Genomic DNA, 16,928 nt, shown 5'->3' with positions numbered 1-16,928 from the left:
TATTTTAGGATTTTTCTAGTATTTCTTTAGCGATTGTTCCCGCGATGTCTTCTATGCATGTTTTGGTTCTGATCGGGCCAATAAATTCCTCACTCCAAAATTTCAGAAAAACGAATGGCTAACGCTTTTAATTATCGACCTAATTTCACGTAAGAAAACCGAGCTTCCGCCGTCAAGTTCCATCGCCACTTATAGCGACATTATTCAAGCCCAATAATGTCAAAATACTGTATCTAAATGTAGTCAACTAATATCATCGCAGCCAGTGGAAATTCAACATTCGAGTGGAACACTGTACTGTACTTACTAAAGCCAATTTTGCGGTTTTTTGCCAGAACTAGAAAGTAAGCAAACGACTTTTTTATCCTAAACAACAACAATTTCTCATGTTTAATCATCATTATATCACTGTACACGTCAAAGATGTATATAAAGGAATCTATAATTTTTCCACGGTTGAACGATCGACTAAAATGTATTATAACCGATATATGAAACTGTTATTGATGTATCAGTATTACTTATTATGCTTTAAACTGGCTATATCCATAATAACCAAACTATAGCATACAATGAACTCAGAAAAATAATTATTTATATATACATATCGGATATTCTCTGTACAATATTTAATTTACTATGGAAGCTTGGCTTCGTCATTCATCATTTTTATATTGTCCAATTGTCATATACGTATATGTATGTATAATCTTGTACGTGACCTGCGCAGTATATTTTTTTCTGCTTTTTTTTTTTCTAATCACATAATTATTGATAACGATAATAGTGACATAGTTGTAACGATCTGCGCTTGCCGAAAAAATATTAATATGCGATGTAACGGTTATAAGAGCTTATAATCTATTATTTAAATTTATATTTTAATATATGTATGTGTCTATATATTAATTATATAAATATTACAACACTCGTCGTTTTCTTCTTCTTAAAACCTTAGAAAAATGTGTATTGAGTTTCTCTAAATATTTTTTCTCTCCATCGTTATGTTTCGTTTTTCCAGTTTTGTATTCGCTACTCAGATGTATAATGTCATCGTTTTAGGACCCGCCCGTATCGATGATCTTACAGTAAGTACAGCGATGCATATATCTACGTAGATTTAGGTGTAGTAAGAATAGTCTAATGCAAAAAGTTTACCTTATTCAATAACTGCTATTTACACGATGAATTAGTGCCGTTTCTGTCACAGACAGAAGAATAATTATTTAATTATCTAACTGTCCGATTGATCAGCAATAAAACGTGTTCATATAGTTGAATCAATTTTTCTCCTCTTCCCGCATAGCGGTTTTATAATAGCTTAGGTTTCGACATTTTCTTTCGACCGTATGTTTGCCGGCAAGGAATGAAGCAAAGAAAAAGTAACAAAATAAAACTGACCTTATTTAATTTTTTCAGCACCGTGTTAAACAGCTATTATTTTGATCTAATCATAACTATAGGATGACCGACATTAGATAGTCGTATTGTAATAATATTCGTTAAAAAGCGCAACGATTGCATGTATCGATAATATGTTACGTTTAATTCAACGCATTCGTGTACTGGCTATTAATTACTTTACAAGTGCAGTGTTTCGATCAGGCAGTTTTTTTTTTTTTTTTTTTTTTTTTGTAGTTAGAATATTACGCAGCTAAGTTTTTTCAATAGGCACCCCGTAAAATATGATACACACGCAGACATACTTTTACAGCTACTATAGTTTTCCATACAACGAGAAGAAAAAATGCGCGTAAAGGTGAGAGCGGTATATTAATATATATGTTTAAATATACACCGATCGATGACAAGGCGGCAACGAAATAACGAATGAATGAATGAAAAAAGAAAGCTTTTCTCAAAATATGCCTGCACGCCGAAAAAGGAAGCGTCAAAATTAAGCCTTCAGTCTTTTCAATGAATCGAAAGATCCAATATACATACGTTTATACACACTAATTTTTAATATCGTTATGAAATATTTCAATGAGACTTCAATCACTCTATACCTACATTTTAATATAACTTTACTATGTAACTGGCAACATTCTATCGATCAGCAGGCTCTTCACAATTTGTTATAAATATAAGCAGTAACTGTTTTGCATGTATGCAATAGACGGAAATTAAGGTTTTTCTTTCACTAAGGACGTCCTAAAGCTAATTTATAATCCCCACCGTGACTGTCAATAAATCACTAACAAGCATATAGTACGATATGATTCTATTTTAATATGCATTATTGCGTATACTGGACTCTTATTGAGATTCGATATATTACTTATGTATAAATATGTATGTGTATCCTATATCGAATCTGTTAGTAATCGAAAATTATTAATTATCGGCGTTAAAATCGCCTGTATTGCAATCGTATTATAGTCTACAATGAATATGTATACCTATGTCAGGATGTAAATTTCGCCCCAAATTTTCGATCGATTTTCGATTATCGTTACATTATATTGATACATCATGTACACATCGTTGTAGACAATGGTTAAACTATTATATTTACACGTGCATAACGGTGATTGCGGCAAATATAACAATTTAAATATAATCCTCCAATTAAATATTAACTAAGCCGAGATGATCGAATTGAATTCGTTGATTTTGTCTTGTTCAACTCACGTCTTAAGTTTTAATACCGTAAAAACAACATTAAATATATACAGATCGCAATTAAAAAGTATATCAGTCAGTTATCCTGCTTTTACTTCACTTATTCTCTTTCACTGGTTGAGTCCGTTCACGTCGCTCGAATTGTATTTTTCCCCACATCAAGTTCATCCATATCTGGAGGTAGGAATTGGCGCAGTTTCGAAACCCTCGAACCGCAACCGACTCGATCGCTTTACTGCAGATTTATCACACTCAACGAACTCCGAGCCTCAATGCATCGCACATTCGCCGATTTGAATCTGCACCGATCTACAAGTCGATGTACGGAACGAAGGTTGGCCTGGCTCAGGATGGCTGGTTGTGCGGTCTCGCCCCCTTTTTGCTGCTGCCGAAGGTGAACCAAGTCCCGACTTTTCGTCCCAAGGAGTTCGTTCCCGTCCCCTGCTGGCCAGGAAGCATCGGAACTTCGTACGCCGAATTCCGCTTGTAAGTTTTATCTGCGTGATTGATTTACGATTAGTTGATTTTTAATGAAGAGTCTAGGATTCCATAATTGTGTGACGGTAAAATGAGAACAGAAAATGGATTGAATCGTGGTATGAAATGTGAATTTAATTGAGATAAAAAAGATCCTTTCTAAATATTGAACGATTAGGAACTGCGAGTCCGAACAATCCATCTCCGTTTGTAACGAATTATCAGTTTGGAAGCAGGTCGGATTGTAATTCGGATTTTGATGCTTCGTTTCGTTTGTGATATGGTTTTGTACCAATAACTTGAAATCAATTTTTAGTAACCTTGGTACGTCTCTTGATAAAACATAGGTTCATCCATTATACTGGATAGTGTTCCGGTATTCGACATTTTTGTGATTCGCTACAGGGCAGTTGAAGAACCAATTCACTGTAGGTGCATTTACCAAAAAATTGATAGCCGTAATTCGTGAAAATCGGTCGAACGACATTAAAGAAAATGACGCATCATCCAACTACTATCTTTCAGTTTGTATTTGTGGGTTTCTACCTTTGTTAACGTCAAGAAGATATCGTAATCCTCAATCCAAATTGATTCAAGCAAGTCACTGGCTTAAAACCTCTGTTGTATAATTTTGATGTCGTTTTGACACTTTTTCGTATAGAATACTTGTAATTCATTTCACACAAGTTGCTAGTATTTCACTTACTGCTTGGCTTGCTGGGTGGTCGGCACCTTTCCCTAGTGGCAGCGATTTTGGCGAGTTGCCTAGCCGCGGGTGGAAAATCGAGACCGTCGGTTCGATCCTGTTGGACGAGGCGTCGCTCCTCCGCCATAGCAGCGAGCCACTGTCTCTTCTCATCGGCAGTTCGACAACAGAAGAGAAGCCACTTGTCGCGAACGCAGCTGTACACTTTCAGGCAGTGTCTCACGGTCACCCCGAGTTGCGGATCTATCAGTTCGGAACATTAGAATTAGTGACTGTGCACCTTTTAGTCCGTAATCGGTCAAAGCTTCAATGTTAAGCCTTGAAATGAAAGGAAGAAAAGCTCTGCAGCTACTGTCCTAAGTTGGAAGCCATTCCGTGACTCCAAAACGAATGACTTCTTTACAAAATGGATTTACACGACACGATTTCTGACTTTTCAGTCACATCGATGGTGTAAGTGTGTGATTTTGGCTTTTTTGGCGAACAAGCCCTGCACCGAGCCTCGAACTCACCTTTGCCATCTGGAACGTCGATCACTTCGCTGGTATCTAGGTAAATCCGACCCTTGTAGACGTAGGTGTTACGTTTTAATATATCCTTCTTGCAGTAGACGAGCTGATGATCGAAGAGGAAAAGAGTTATGTTGTTGGTCCACATACCACTGGTAACTCTAATAACTTCACCCTGATGAATGAGCTGGGAGGACACCTCGATGAGGTCCTCATGCTGCAATTACATGACGAGAGAACGAAATTAGTTATTGTGAAAAGGCTATGTTTCATGCAGAAATGCGTAAGAGATGACATCGTTACTCGCCTCCCATCCCTCGACCCTCTGCTGCCAGGCGGCAAGTTTTTCGAGACTTTCCATTCGTCGTTTTCTCTCGTTTATCAAAACCGCGACTCCCCTCATCGCCTCGAGAGCCTCTTTTATCTTCTCGAAGTCCGGGTGATCAGCCTTCGTGTATTTCAACAGCTCAGCGAGCTGCAACGGGTACTTGCAAATCCTCTGAACTGGCGTCAGCAGGTAACCGTCCAGCGGTATCTCGATGAGCCCCCTCATCAGCCGACAACCCTCGAAGAATTTGCTGTAACGATTGTGCTGATAGAGCTCCTGCAGCGTCGCCATTGCCATCGGATGGCTGTTGCAGTACTCGGAGTACATTCTGAACCCGGATCTCTGTAATGCGGAAAAAACACGAGGCGTTACCTAATCTCTCGCATCCGAAATCGACGTGTTGTTATCAGTACACAAGCTCACTCACGTGGTTCAAGAAGCACTCTCCTACACAACTTTTGTGCGGAGCATTCCAGTCTATGACGGACTCGAGTTCTTTGAGAAAATCCGACTGGAAGTCGAGCAGCTCTTCGATGTTTATGAAAATTGCCTCAATCTGGTCCTCGGTGAACATGTCACTCCGCCTTCTGCACTCGGCTACGTAACCCTCGGCAACGTCTCGCAAAATCTTCACAAAGTCTCGCTCGGTTTGCACCAGTTCTCGTACAACGCTCGACCTCACCTGCTCGTTCGAAAGCAACGAAACGCTAGTCCGCCTCCTGAGCTGGGAATTCATCGACACGCCCGAAGCCATCGCCGCTAGGCAATCCTCAACTGTGTCTTCTTGGCTGACCCGCAGCTGAAAATGGAATCTGATGATCAGCTCAAGGGCGTCGGACATGAGATGGATTAAATGCGAGGTGGTAACCATTTTTGAAGTTGGGTTTACGTCTTACTTTACGACTTCATAACTTCAAAGTGACTTCAAGTGCCTTAAAGCGACTTTACAGGACTTTTTTTTACCGTTAGCACCTGATTTCAAGAGTGCGATTACCTCCTTCATTTAGTGTTTCAACGGGCTAATCGACGGTTTACTTACCCTGACGAATGCAGCCGGAAACCAGCCGTGTTCGTTTCTACAGCTTCCCCACCACCAGTCCCTGTCAATTGTGTCCAGAACGTCGATCACGTCCCCGGCTCTGAAGGCAAGCTCTTCTGGCTCCATAGCGACGTGATCCCAAACCGCTTCGGCCAGGATAGCGACGTCCTCTTCCATCGTTTGCTCGAAGGATGACTTCTTCCTGTCGGACAATGACGCGACCGAGGATTCCGAGTCCGACATCATCTCGTCATCTGACGTACCGCCTCCACATCTGGCGTCCTGCTCATCCTCCGACAACACGTTTCCACCGGGCAGCCTCGCACCTGCAGCATTAAGGATCTCGGTACAGCCCTGGCGAACCATGATATAATCGCAAAATGGACAATAACCGAACTTATTTTGAGGGCAATCTTAAAATCCAATCCTTCTCTTCATGTCCATTTGCTTATTCAATGAATGTGGTACCATATTTCAATCAACCATTCAATTATTCATTATTTTAAACCGCTATAATTGTATTTTGCTTAAATTATTATTGAACCACATTTCCCCGCGAAATAGTCTCAGGATTCAGAGAATCACCGCTTGGCAGCGATAATAAATGTCAATTTTATTTTAAAAGTTTTCCCCTTGCCGGATTTTCACTTCGAATCTATTTAATGTAACACAATCTCTCTGTTTTTATATTATCACAGTTTGCCAGCAACGATCAGCTGTTTACCCAGAACGACGCCATATTAGTTTAGTTGTGCTCATACTCTAGATATCCACTTACCTTGAGACGGATCTTAAAGATATGTTAAACGATTTTCGATACTTGTGTAAGGTTTTCGAGGATGTTTTTTCACTGAGAAAGTATTTCGTGCTCACCTGCAGTTTTGGCGCGCATCAACGGCGAGAGTTGGTTTATGCCAAGTGGTTGACTGAGGGAGCGTCTTAAATTTGTCCTGGTATTCCTCCCTTTCGAGTTACTAGCATGAAATTTGAAAAATGAAATCATTCGATAACGGTGGGGGCTTCAAGTTTCTGGACATGGAATTACGCGCCATGGTTGTACAATGTAATGTATAATATAATGTAGTAACTAGTCAAACTCGACATATGTATATAAACACTATTGATATACCATTCAACAACAAATTAACTTACATAACGTGTAACATCGCTACAGATAAATTATGACAAATCATTACTCAATGTCTCGTGTTTTTTTCTTTCGTTATTGTGTTTTTTTTATCTTGTATAGGACGAACAAAAGCAAATACAAATTAGATACCCTTGTATTTCCACCTACCACTATTGTCCCTCGATTTACTGGAAAAGTTTGAACAAAAACAAAAAATTTATATTTACATCTATGAGTAAAATGTATACCTAAACGGTACCCGGGCGTTATTTATCAAAGAAGAACGGAATGTTTCTTTTATATACGATGCATGAGTAATCGTTTCAACTAAAGTTTCGTAACTGTTGGGTTTTCCATTTACTTTTTACTTGTGTCAAAACATATCTGAGCATCAAAACAGTAATAGATCCAAATCCGTATCCAATGATTATTCTTACCTTCCACTCTGAATATGTAGAAATGATATTACATAGTATATCTGGACATTTTATAAAAATGTTCAATCGTAAAATTGCTACCTATATTTTGCATAGTAGCGAATTAAGATACATTTGTGTCGGCGAAAAGTGGGGGGGCTTATGAGAACTGGAAAAGATCCGATTCTTCGATGAAATTATTTTTCACCGCCCGAGTATACCTACAAACCAGACGAGAACCAATCTGTGCTCGTATAAATAAACTAACGGTGCATTATACGGACTTAATTAAGTTTGAGAAAACAAAAATGTGACAAAAATTGAAGAACTGTGTAGAATTTGAAAAAAAAAAAAACTGCTGTCGATAAGATTTTGCGCCGATTTGGCGATTACTCACCTTCTGAGCGTAACTATGTCATTGGAGGAATGCCTCGGACTCAACCTCGGGGGACGCGTCTTGATGGGCGAAGGGGTCGACAGCATTCTGCGATAATTGTGAGCGTGGCTGTATCCCGACCTCGTATCCCACTGTAAGAGTCTCTGACCCCCAAGATCACTGTTCGTTCTGCGAACGTGGTGATTGCGGCTTGTCCTGCTCTGAAGATCGGCCTGAAGCAGAACAGTAGTAGTGTTAAAAGCGGTCGAATATTTCGCACAGCCGATAGGTGGATCGAAAATTTCCAATTTCTCGCCATTTCCTTTGAATTTCGTTGGGCATTCGCGGAACTGTAATGACCGTTTCCTGAAACAACGGATGACACCGCAAAACGATGGTAGGAAATAACGGTGACCGTAGCTGTTCCCTTTAATTTGCGTCACGTCTGAGGTCACCTACCACGTTATATTGCACGGTCATGGGACGTATTCTATTTGTTTATTATTATTATTATTATTATTATTTTTTTAAATGATTTGTTGCTTTTTGTTTTCACCTGGATGACATCGAGCGATCGGCTGTTCCTACGCACGCTGACTCTGGACAATTCACGGTTCTCGATAAAGCACCCGCACATTTTGGCGAACATTTCGAATCTGCTTCGGTCATTCGGAAATCACGCTAGAAATCGGTAAATCCGACATTTCCGACATCGAAAATCGGGGAAATCGCGGGTCGAGAACACGGCGAATGACACAAGGCACTTGCGGGGTTTGACGGTTGGTGTGTATAATAATGCAACAGACCAGTTCACAGCCGCTGCTTAGTCAACCTCGCGATATCAACTGAACAAAAGTGTCTCGTTTCCTTTCCACGCATCCTGGCAGTCTGGAGACCCGTTGATACTCGATACGTCGTAAGCATTATAGGCGTTGTGTATACGTACAAGCAGATATAACTACGTCACATCTATACTGCTTCGACTTTAACCTGCGATGGGATAAACGCTCTGTGATTGTACGTGTGACAAATAATGTAACTGAGAATTAACAAACTGGCTGAAAATCGCACGCGAGAATTTTAGTTCGGTCAGAAAGCTGTTCCTGAGAAGAGAAATCCAATTGTACGTTCCGAACAAAGATGCGGGAAAGAATGGGGTGAAAAAAATGTCTATATTTACGTTCTTGAATATGGAAAATAACGAATTGCCCATTTTTATTATTATAAACTCAAGAATCTTTGAAGGGTATTTATCGCATACAATTACCGTGCCAAATTTCGTCTGAAAAATTGTTCATCCCAAGGAAGAATAATGTTGTACAATCCATTAGTCTGAACTTTTGGCCGTTGATATCGGACAAACAATTGACCGGGTAATTTTACTGATAATTACTATCATTTTCGTTATTTCAGCTATCGCTTCATGACGCGATTTCATTGAACCAATGTATCAGTTTTAGCGGAAACGAGTAAATTTATCATTCGGAAGAATCATTCTTTGGGTGATCCTATCATAATATTTTTATTCCCTTTTTGTAACTCAGCAAGAATCATGAAACCATTGCTCTCTGCAGTATCGCAACGGCATCCGTTTCATCAAAGGATATGACGGCATTGCGGCGTGTACGATTCTCCCAGCTTCGTTCGTTCCAGCGTTTTTACAAATGTGTAGTACGATTACTCGACAGTGTAAATATTTCCGGAATAACAACAATAATTGTGGTGATAATAAGTAAACACCGAGTACCGAGTATATGCTAAAGACATGAATGACACCCGAAAAAATTTATTAGTAAGGTGAGTATAGACCCAATTATTGAATCTTTCATTTTCCAAAATTACAAATTGACGGCACAAATTGTGAATTTCTCGATGACTAAAACCAATTGCTCAAGGGTTGGACAGCACAAATTTATTTTTTGGTCATCTTAGCATTAAGGATCAAACAGATACAACCAAAAAAGATCAATAACTGGGACACTTATTTCTGATAGTTCTTCTGCTTTCTGTCTGTATTATAGAACCCGGATTTTTTTTTTTTTTCACCCGTTTCCGGTACTGTATTTGAACAATTTAAATAGTCGTGCAAATAGTTCCCATTTATATTGCATTCGTCAAATACGAACAGTAACCTGTAATATTGAGATAGTCAGGCTAACCAAAGCAGTAGTAAAAACTACTATCTCGTAATTTCAGGACCTAACATATGTCTGCCGATTAATCGAATAGTCGGTTGTAGTGTCGTACTATAAGATATTGCAAAATTATTCCTATAAGCATAGTGGAAAAAAAAATGCAATTTAAAATAATGAAATGCTGTACACATTGTTAATTGGCATCAAACAAGGAAGAAATTAAATTTACTTTCCGTGCACAAAACTGTTTTACCGTATGAGAATTGCAACAATTGCAGTGATCATCACAGAAAAATAGTTTCAGGCAATGCGACGATGCAGTAAATTTGTATCTACCTTAAACTTTTCGATTAGTATCTGGTTGATGAGCTCGGACTGGGGTCGCGATTTGTCGGTAACTCGCCTTCGAAGGGCAGGTGGACTGTCCATCTCGTCGGGTGCGTCGGTGTCGTGTGACTCGGAACTGTCGCCAGCCCCCGACACCCCACCTCCGCTGCCCCCACCGCCCCCAGTCAACGTTCCACCAGACGCCATCTTACACAAAGTGGAAAATGTATCTCTTGCTTTTGGCATTGTGTCGAGGGAGTTTTCTGTGAAACTCACCGCTCAACGCCGGTATATAGGCAACCGGAGTTAATCTTGAACATACAGTGATGCGAAATGTTTCTTTGGTTGCCAATCTGTTGGCGTGCCACGGTGAGTTTCACAGAAAACTCTCACGGTTGATTGCACCTACCCTCGGTTATTTCATTACATATTATTGAGAAAAATGAATCAAGTCAAGATTCTTTTCCTTTTTTCAACCCGGTTTTTTTATTTCTACACATTTTAGTGATTGCAACTTTAATTCTTACCTCGATTTGTATGCCGCTGTCACCGCTATTGCACTTCGCGTTTCGCGCGGCTTTGCTGCTTTTCTTTCGTTCCTTGCTCGTCCTCCATACCAAGGGACCAAACCTTAGGGAAACAGGAAAACCGGTTCTGTCAGAATGTCGAAGCAGGTTACTTAACTCAGTATTGCGAAAATATTTCAACATGTTTTCAGAGAAATTTATCGATGCGCAAATAAACGAATATTTGCTCTTTACTTCCTCTCTCTGTGAGTTGATAAATTTCTATATATATATTGATAATTGTAAAAAATGGGACATACGGAATTAACAATTTCAACGTCGGGTAAATTCGCCTGTACCTATACAATTCGTGGTACATATTTTAGTACAAATTTTATCGATCGCGATTTGTCGCATGATCAACGATTAGAGAAATGAGTGAGTAGTCAGCCAATCGTGAAGAATGGGACTAAAGCCCAACAGATTAAAAATGATGCCTGATTGTCGGTAAAAAATCACGCGTATACGTAAAAGAAAGTGTTCTTATTTAAAAAACACAGTCAAGATCGGTGCTCACTTACCGGAACTTCTGGTCATTCATCGGATCTTCTTTGTGCTGCATCGTTATCTGGGTCTGCTGTTGAGGGGCGGGAGGCGGGGGTGGTTCCCTGTCATCATCCTCGTCTAGGGGGAGAGCGTTCAACTCTTCCGAGAGACCGTCGCCCCCTTCGGAGCTCTCCTTGCTGCCCTTCTTATGGAATCTGAGAGAAAAGCTCTTCCGGAATTTCTTGAGGACGCTCTCCTGGTTCTGGGCAGCGTGTCGCTGTTGCTGAGTCTGAGAGCCGCCCCCCAAAATCGGCCCCGTATTCCCGGGGGTTCCCGTATCCTGGAGCCGGACGTGGGTCACCAGAGGTATCGTCGCCTCCACTATCGGATGCTCGGTCGAGCTTTGCACCACACCTGCGTCCCCCTCTTCGGCCGACCACTGAGGCCTGAAATCCGAGACGTTCTTTTTCTTTACGACGGAAACAGCTGCGCGTTGTTATTTTGCTGTCGACGATTTTCGATCGTCAATTTCATAGTCTGTATTTTGCGATTTCAGTCGCACAAGATCGTTCTATAGTATACAAAAAATATAAATCACACTAACCCAATTAAACAACAATTATACAGTGGGATTTTTCTGTGAAACACAACCAAAGCTGCACTTCTTACTGCTTATAAATATTCAAAAAGGTAGTTTTGGCCGCCTGGATGGGGATTTTCACGAAAAACTCACAGCATGAATATACTTATATTATAATCGAATTCCACTTCTCTTTTGATTCTCCGACGACTGTCGGTATTTTCGGGAAAATATATAAGAAATCAAAATACTTTTAGTTCACTTTCGTATTATTGCTGATAGTGAAAAAATCTTCACGTAATGATAACTGCTCAAGGAAGAAAAAAAAGACACGAAAGATAACATATACTGAATATAATCATTGTGTAATAATTGACCTGTATTCTATTTAACTGCGGCAGATTATACTTTCGTATATTATACGATTTCTGGCCAGAAACCGCAGCTGTGAAGAACCATAAACGACGTGATTTCTGAAATTGTTTGAAAGCCGAAACGCCTTTGTCGTTGGTTTAATAGCCACCAACGGTGTTATCAATGACCGCACGGCCATACGCGAACCGTACATATGTGATAATGAAAAATTCCTAGAGATGTCCGAGAAACTTGAACAGTGTCTTTTATATGCTTATCACGTAGTATCCACAGCTGCAGGAATTCACTGTTTTTGACACAAAAAACACTCGCTTGTATACTCACAAGTCTTTTTTTTCTGCAAATTGAATCGTGACCAATTAAGGAAAAAATGCAAACCGCGAGTGAAGACGAAAGAGAAAATTCGATGACCACAATTTGAGCACGAACGAAACGCTTGTAGCGGCTTTGGAATCCGAACTCGACTGACAAAACCTGCTGTTTCGGTTGCCTGTGTGTCGCAGGAAAACCAACACACATCGAGAACTGAGGAGGAAGCCCCACTTCCGAGAACAGATTTTCAAGGGTCACTATACTTCAGGTATATAGAGTTCCAGGGTCACGGTTTGGGATTCGGCAGTCGGTCTAGTCTCGCATACAGTAGGGCCCTAGCACTTTGAAATTTTTATTTTCAATTTTCATTTCCTTATTTTTCTTGTGTTGTTTAGATGTTCGGGTAGAACTTTCGAATTTTTCGCAACTTCGATACTTGAGAAGATTTACAGAAATTTGGAACTCAAAAACGGAACCGGAATTTTTTACGGTGGAAAAATTCTTCTCAACAAAGAACGAATAACATGCAGAAAACAAAAACTTACACACGATCCGACGGAATTGAATTTTTCTTTTCCGAAGAACCGTTTATAAATATAATATAATATATAAATATATCAAATATAAACAATATTTCCGCAAAATGCATTATCACATTTGCATTTTTCAATTTTCCCGAAATGAGTCTATTTCAATGAAAGATGAATACGGAGCACGCATATTTGTACAGCTCTTCTATTATAATTTATTGGTATGACCGACCTAAAATTCTTACTTTTAGTAATTACCATTTTAATTAGACAGAATGTAATTTTCAATCGACTATAATGTTGACCTTAAGTGAAGAAGTTCGAGGAAACTTTTTACCATATTTTTACCCTCTCGAAACATTTCTGTCTCTCTAACTACGTTGACAACCTGATCTCGCTGTAATTTACAACACAGCAATTACCCCTCGTAGTAAATTAACTCACCCGTCCTGTAGATCTCTGTCGAGTAAAGCCGGGGTGCTAGATGCCTTGGCACGTCGTTGGGCCTTATTTAAGGTCGAGGCCCGCCTCCGATCCTTCAGCCCGTGACCACCTGGCTGCTGTTCGTGCAGAGGCTGAAAAGAAGTTGAAAGATGCTTAAAGACAGTTGGAGTAAGATGGATAGAACCCACCTAAATTTTAGCCGAACTTTTACTGTAGTACTCAAAACTTTTTCGGAGGAAAAGGCCGCAAGTAAAGCCGATTACAGATGCGAAGGATATTTGCAAGTTGAATATGGACAGTAAGTCGAAAGCAGGAAAGTCCATTTTCCCTTCTTTTTCTTTTTTTATCAACGAATTTCAAGCAGACACGGCAATGTGAAATTCTAAACTTTTTATGCAGAAATGAAATTTTTATTGTCAGTAAAGTGTCGCGAACAAAGTATTACCCTACAGTCTGTTTCAATCGATTTTTTTCATGAATAAGTTCGTAGGTATCTGTTCAAATCATGTGAAAAATTGATGTTGCGACGGGAGCAAGAATTGGCATCCCATTTGCGATGCGATGATTAACTATCAAAGTATGCGAATCGCTTGCGAAAATGATTATATGGATAAAAAAACAGTCATATAATAAACATGTTCGAATTCAATATTAAAATTCTTCTTACAAGTTTTTTTATTTGAAAATCTATCTGAATATTATTAATTACAAATATAAGTGGCGTAATTTTGATGACTAATCATAAATCAAATCTCGTGGCAACCTTTTCTCTTCTCTGCTACCTGCAGAGAAGACGGCAAAGAGCCTTTGAAAGAACACTTACTTTCGATGTGATTTTAAGAAACGTAAGTATATAAAAACTTACTGAATGCAATCCTTCAAAGTAGACAGAAATAAATAATTAGATTGATAAAACGTTACTGATAGTTAAAGGTTCGTCGAATTGAAAAAGTTTTAAGTTGTAATTATGCTCTCTCTCTTATACTAGATTTCTAAAAAATTGACGACATTTGTAAGTAAGGGCGATTGGGAAAAGGGGCTGATCGATGAAACGTGTTATTTCGAGTCTCCGGAGGTGTCGGGACAACATGCAGGGCATACCAGGGTTGAAGAATAATGCATCAGGAAATTGAATACCCGAGTAGGAGTAGCATTTAAATTTAATTTCCTGTCTAGCAGGCGTCATCTCGGCGGGCCTGGAGCTAATTCATAATGCAAACGAACACAGGAGGACTCGGTGTTATCCCGCATGTATCCAGAGAGAAGAGAGACGTCTGCCAATTCTCCTCTCTATCAGCATCAATATTAACCGGCTAATAAAGACACCGACGAAAATTTCTGCCGCACGTGTTTCCGATAGCAAATTTCCCACCAACACAAATTCCGCAGCGGCGGCGTGCATAATAAATAAACGATAAAAGTAATTATACCGTAGAAACTATCGCTTGCTGTGCTTGGGAGTCTCTCGGTAGGTATTTGTAGCAGGAAAATTTGTTACGGTTCACTTAAAACTTTGCAAATTCCGGCGGATCCTTCACCTATCGATTAGACAATGGAGATAAATTTCAATCCCTTCGCTCACAGGCGCACTCTCGATCCTTGTGTATCGTTGTCACGCGAGGGGATGTTATCTTATCTTGATGTCGCTGGCAAGCCGCGCTTCTGCTTTGTTGACGATCACTTGAGTTAAATTCTTGTTAACCCCGAATTCAATGGGGATCTGCGGGATCCGGAATTTGCTCGAAAACGGGGTCGAGAAAAAATTCGGAATTGTTATCGGTAAATAGAACGGGTCACAATAGCAAATCTCTCAAGAATCGAAAATCCATTTCATAGAATATCAAAATCCATAAAGTTAAAATGTAGAAAGGTGAAAAGCACAGAAAGTCAAGACAGTTTGAATTGTACAAATTGTATCAAAATACAAAGTCAATAATTATCGTGTAACAGAATTTTAACAATTTGATAGGTATTATTAGTGCTTTTACCGAACCTTCTTACATTTTGCTTTTTTATGGTCGATTTTCTACATTCCAAAATTATGCTAAAGAAATCAAGCCACGTTTCATTGAAAGAAGTGTGTAAGGTTGAATCTATTGACTGTCTAGATCGAAAGTTAGTAAAAGAGATAAAAAACCCTTCGAAAAGTATCCGGCAATTTTATTTGCACTAATGATTGTGATCGGAAATAATACGTCATTCATCATATTATACTATGGTAGTAGAAACGAATTTGAGCGACTTAGGAATACTTGTGACATAAACAATTTGAGAAAAGCTTTTATACTTAGCACGCTGAAAAAGATTGAACTCTGGTGTTTTTGAGCTCATTTTGCTCACTTTTAGATTTTCCTAAATTGTGGCAAAAATATAATTCGACAAATTTTACAATTTACTGTCGTTATACTACGAACATGGAATTTTCGATGAACATTCGAACGATATCTGTTGCACCGTTATTTCATAAATCAATTTTTATCCACCGTGAACATCACAATTTGTAAAAAAGTTTCAACCGATATCTGGAAATTTTGATGGTGGTCAAAATGAGCCCACAAACATTAGAATCGAATCAAGAAAAGCAATGTTCAATCACTCGAAACGTTAAAATTTTTCAAATTGTTAATAGCTCAGCTTGTGTTATCCGAAGTTGCTTAAAATCGATTCAAGAATATTGTTTACTTCACGTTCACCATCAACCACCTTAAGAATTAAGAATAAACTAGCTTTAAAACCTGTACTTGCTAAAGCTCACTCAGGGTTGGATGCCTAGTGTACTTGGTTTTTGTGCTCGTTCGCTCGCTTACTCGTAATCACTGTTTTACCAGATGACATAGTTCTAGGGGAGATTGGGGCACGATGACTCTCCAAAAAACTTTGGTATTTGCTTCACAATATACAGAATGAACACTGTCTTTGTGCATGTGACGCAACTCGAATCTGCCCGTAAGATTTTTTCTACATAATGCTACAAATCACGCTTACACATGCATGTAAGTATAACGTATTGTGATTTTATGACAATAAATTTCGTCAAAAAATACCACAGAACAATCAGCTAAGTGCTAAAAGATTTTAAACATGACGCACAGCAATTTTAGCTCTAATCGAACGACGTTATTGTCATGTATTCCTATGTGCACAATGCCAACCACGCACCAATTGCAATTTCTTGATCCTGGTCGTTCGGTTTTTTTTCGGATTCAAAATGTTATCCGAAGCATATATATTGGTTTGATAGTCCAAAACATGACGTTTTTGATAATCAAACTTGTAAACTTGAAAATTAGTCCTGAAAGTCAAAAGTTACCAGGTCAAGGACCTGGACAGCCAGAACTACGAAGCGCTAGCTCTGGAAGTCGAGTTTCATCAGGAAGCAGACCTGGAGCCCAGAAACTACGGAGCGCTTGTCCTGGAAGTCGAGTTTCATCAGGAAGCAGACCTGGAGCCCAGAAACTACGGAGCGCTTGTCCTGGAAGTCGAGTTTCATCAGGAAGCAGACCTGGAGCCCAGAAACTACGGAGCGCTTGTCCTGGAAGTCGAGTTTCATCAGGAAGCAGACCTGGAG

At 39.4% G+C, this 16,928-nt stretch overlaps 1 protein-coding gene across 4 annotated transcripts in view; it reads right to left on the bottom strand.

Moving 5' to 3' along the window:
- Positions 1-757: 757 nt before the first annotated feature.
- LOC124303894 (uncharacterized) overlaps positions 758-16,928 on the bottom strand; it is a 33,922-nt gene continuing 17,751 nt past the window's right edge. For 3 of the 4 annotated variants that reach the window (XM_046761713.1, XM_046761715.1, XM_046761716.1), the window contains 12 exons: positions 13,361-13,491; positions 11,155-11,565; positions 10,595-10,697; positions 10,077-10,274; positions 7,627-7,838; positions 6,558-6,658; positions 5,685-6,010; positions 5,073-5,444; positions 4,625-4,987; positions 4,321-4,534; positions 3,809-4,051; positions 758-3,122 (listed from right to left, as the gene is read on the bottom strand). In XM_046761713.1, coding sequence (XP_046617669.1) covers positions 2,971-3,122; positions 3,809-4,051; positions 4,321-4,534; positions 4,625-4,987; positions 5,073-5,444; positions 5,685-6,010; positions 6,558-6,658; positions 7,627-7,838; positions 10,077-10,274; positions 10,595-10,697; positions 11,155-11,565; positions 13,361-13,491 — 2,826 coding nt within the window. In that variant the 3' untranslated portion in view covers positions 758-2,970. The remainder of the gene's footprint in view (positions 3,123-3,808; positions 4,052-4,320; positions 4,535-4,624; positions 4,988-5,072; positions 5,445-5,684; positions 6,011-6,557; positions 6,659-7,626; positions 7,839-10,076; positions 10,275-10,594; positions 10,698-11,154; positions 11,566-13,360; positions 13,492-16,928) is intronic. The other variant, XM_046761714.1, reaches the window with a different exon arrangement.

Source organism: Neodiprion virginianus, chromosome 4 (assembly GCF_021901495.1).
Source record: "Neodiprion virginianus isolate iyNeoVirg1 chromosome 4, iyNeoVirg1.1, whole genome shotgun sequence".
In the NCBI taxonomy this organism is placed as follows: Eukaryota; Metazoa; Arthropoda; class Insecta; order Hymenoptera; family Diprionidae; genus Neodiprion; species Neodiprion virginianus.
Note: the sequence above shows the minus strand (reverse complement) of the source record. Positions and strands in the feature narration are given on the sequence as shown.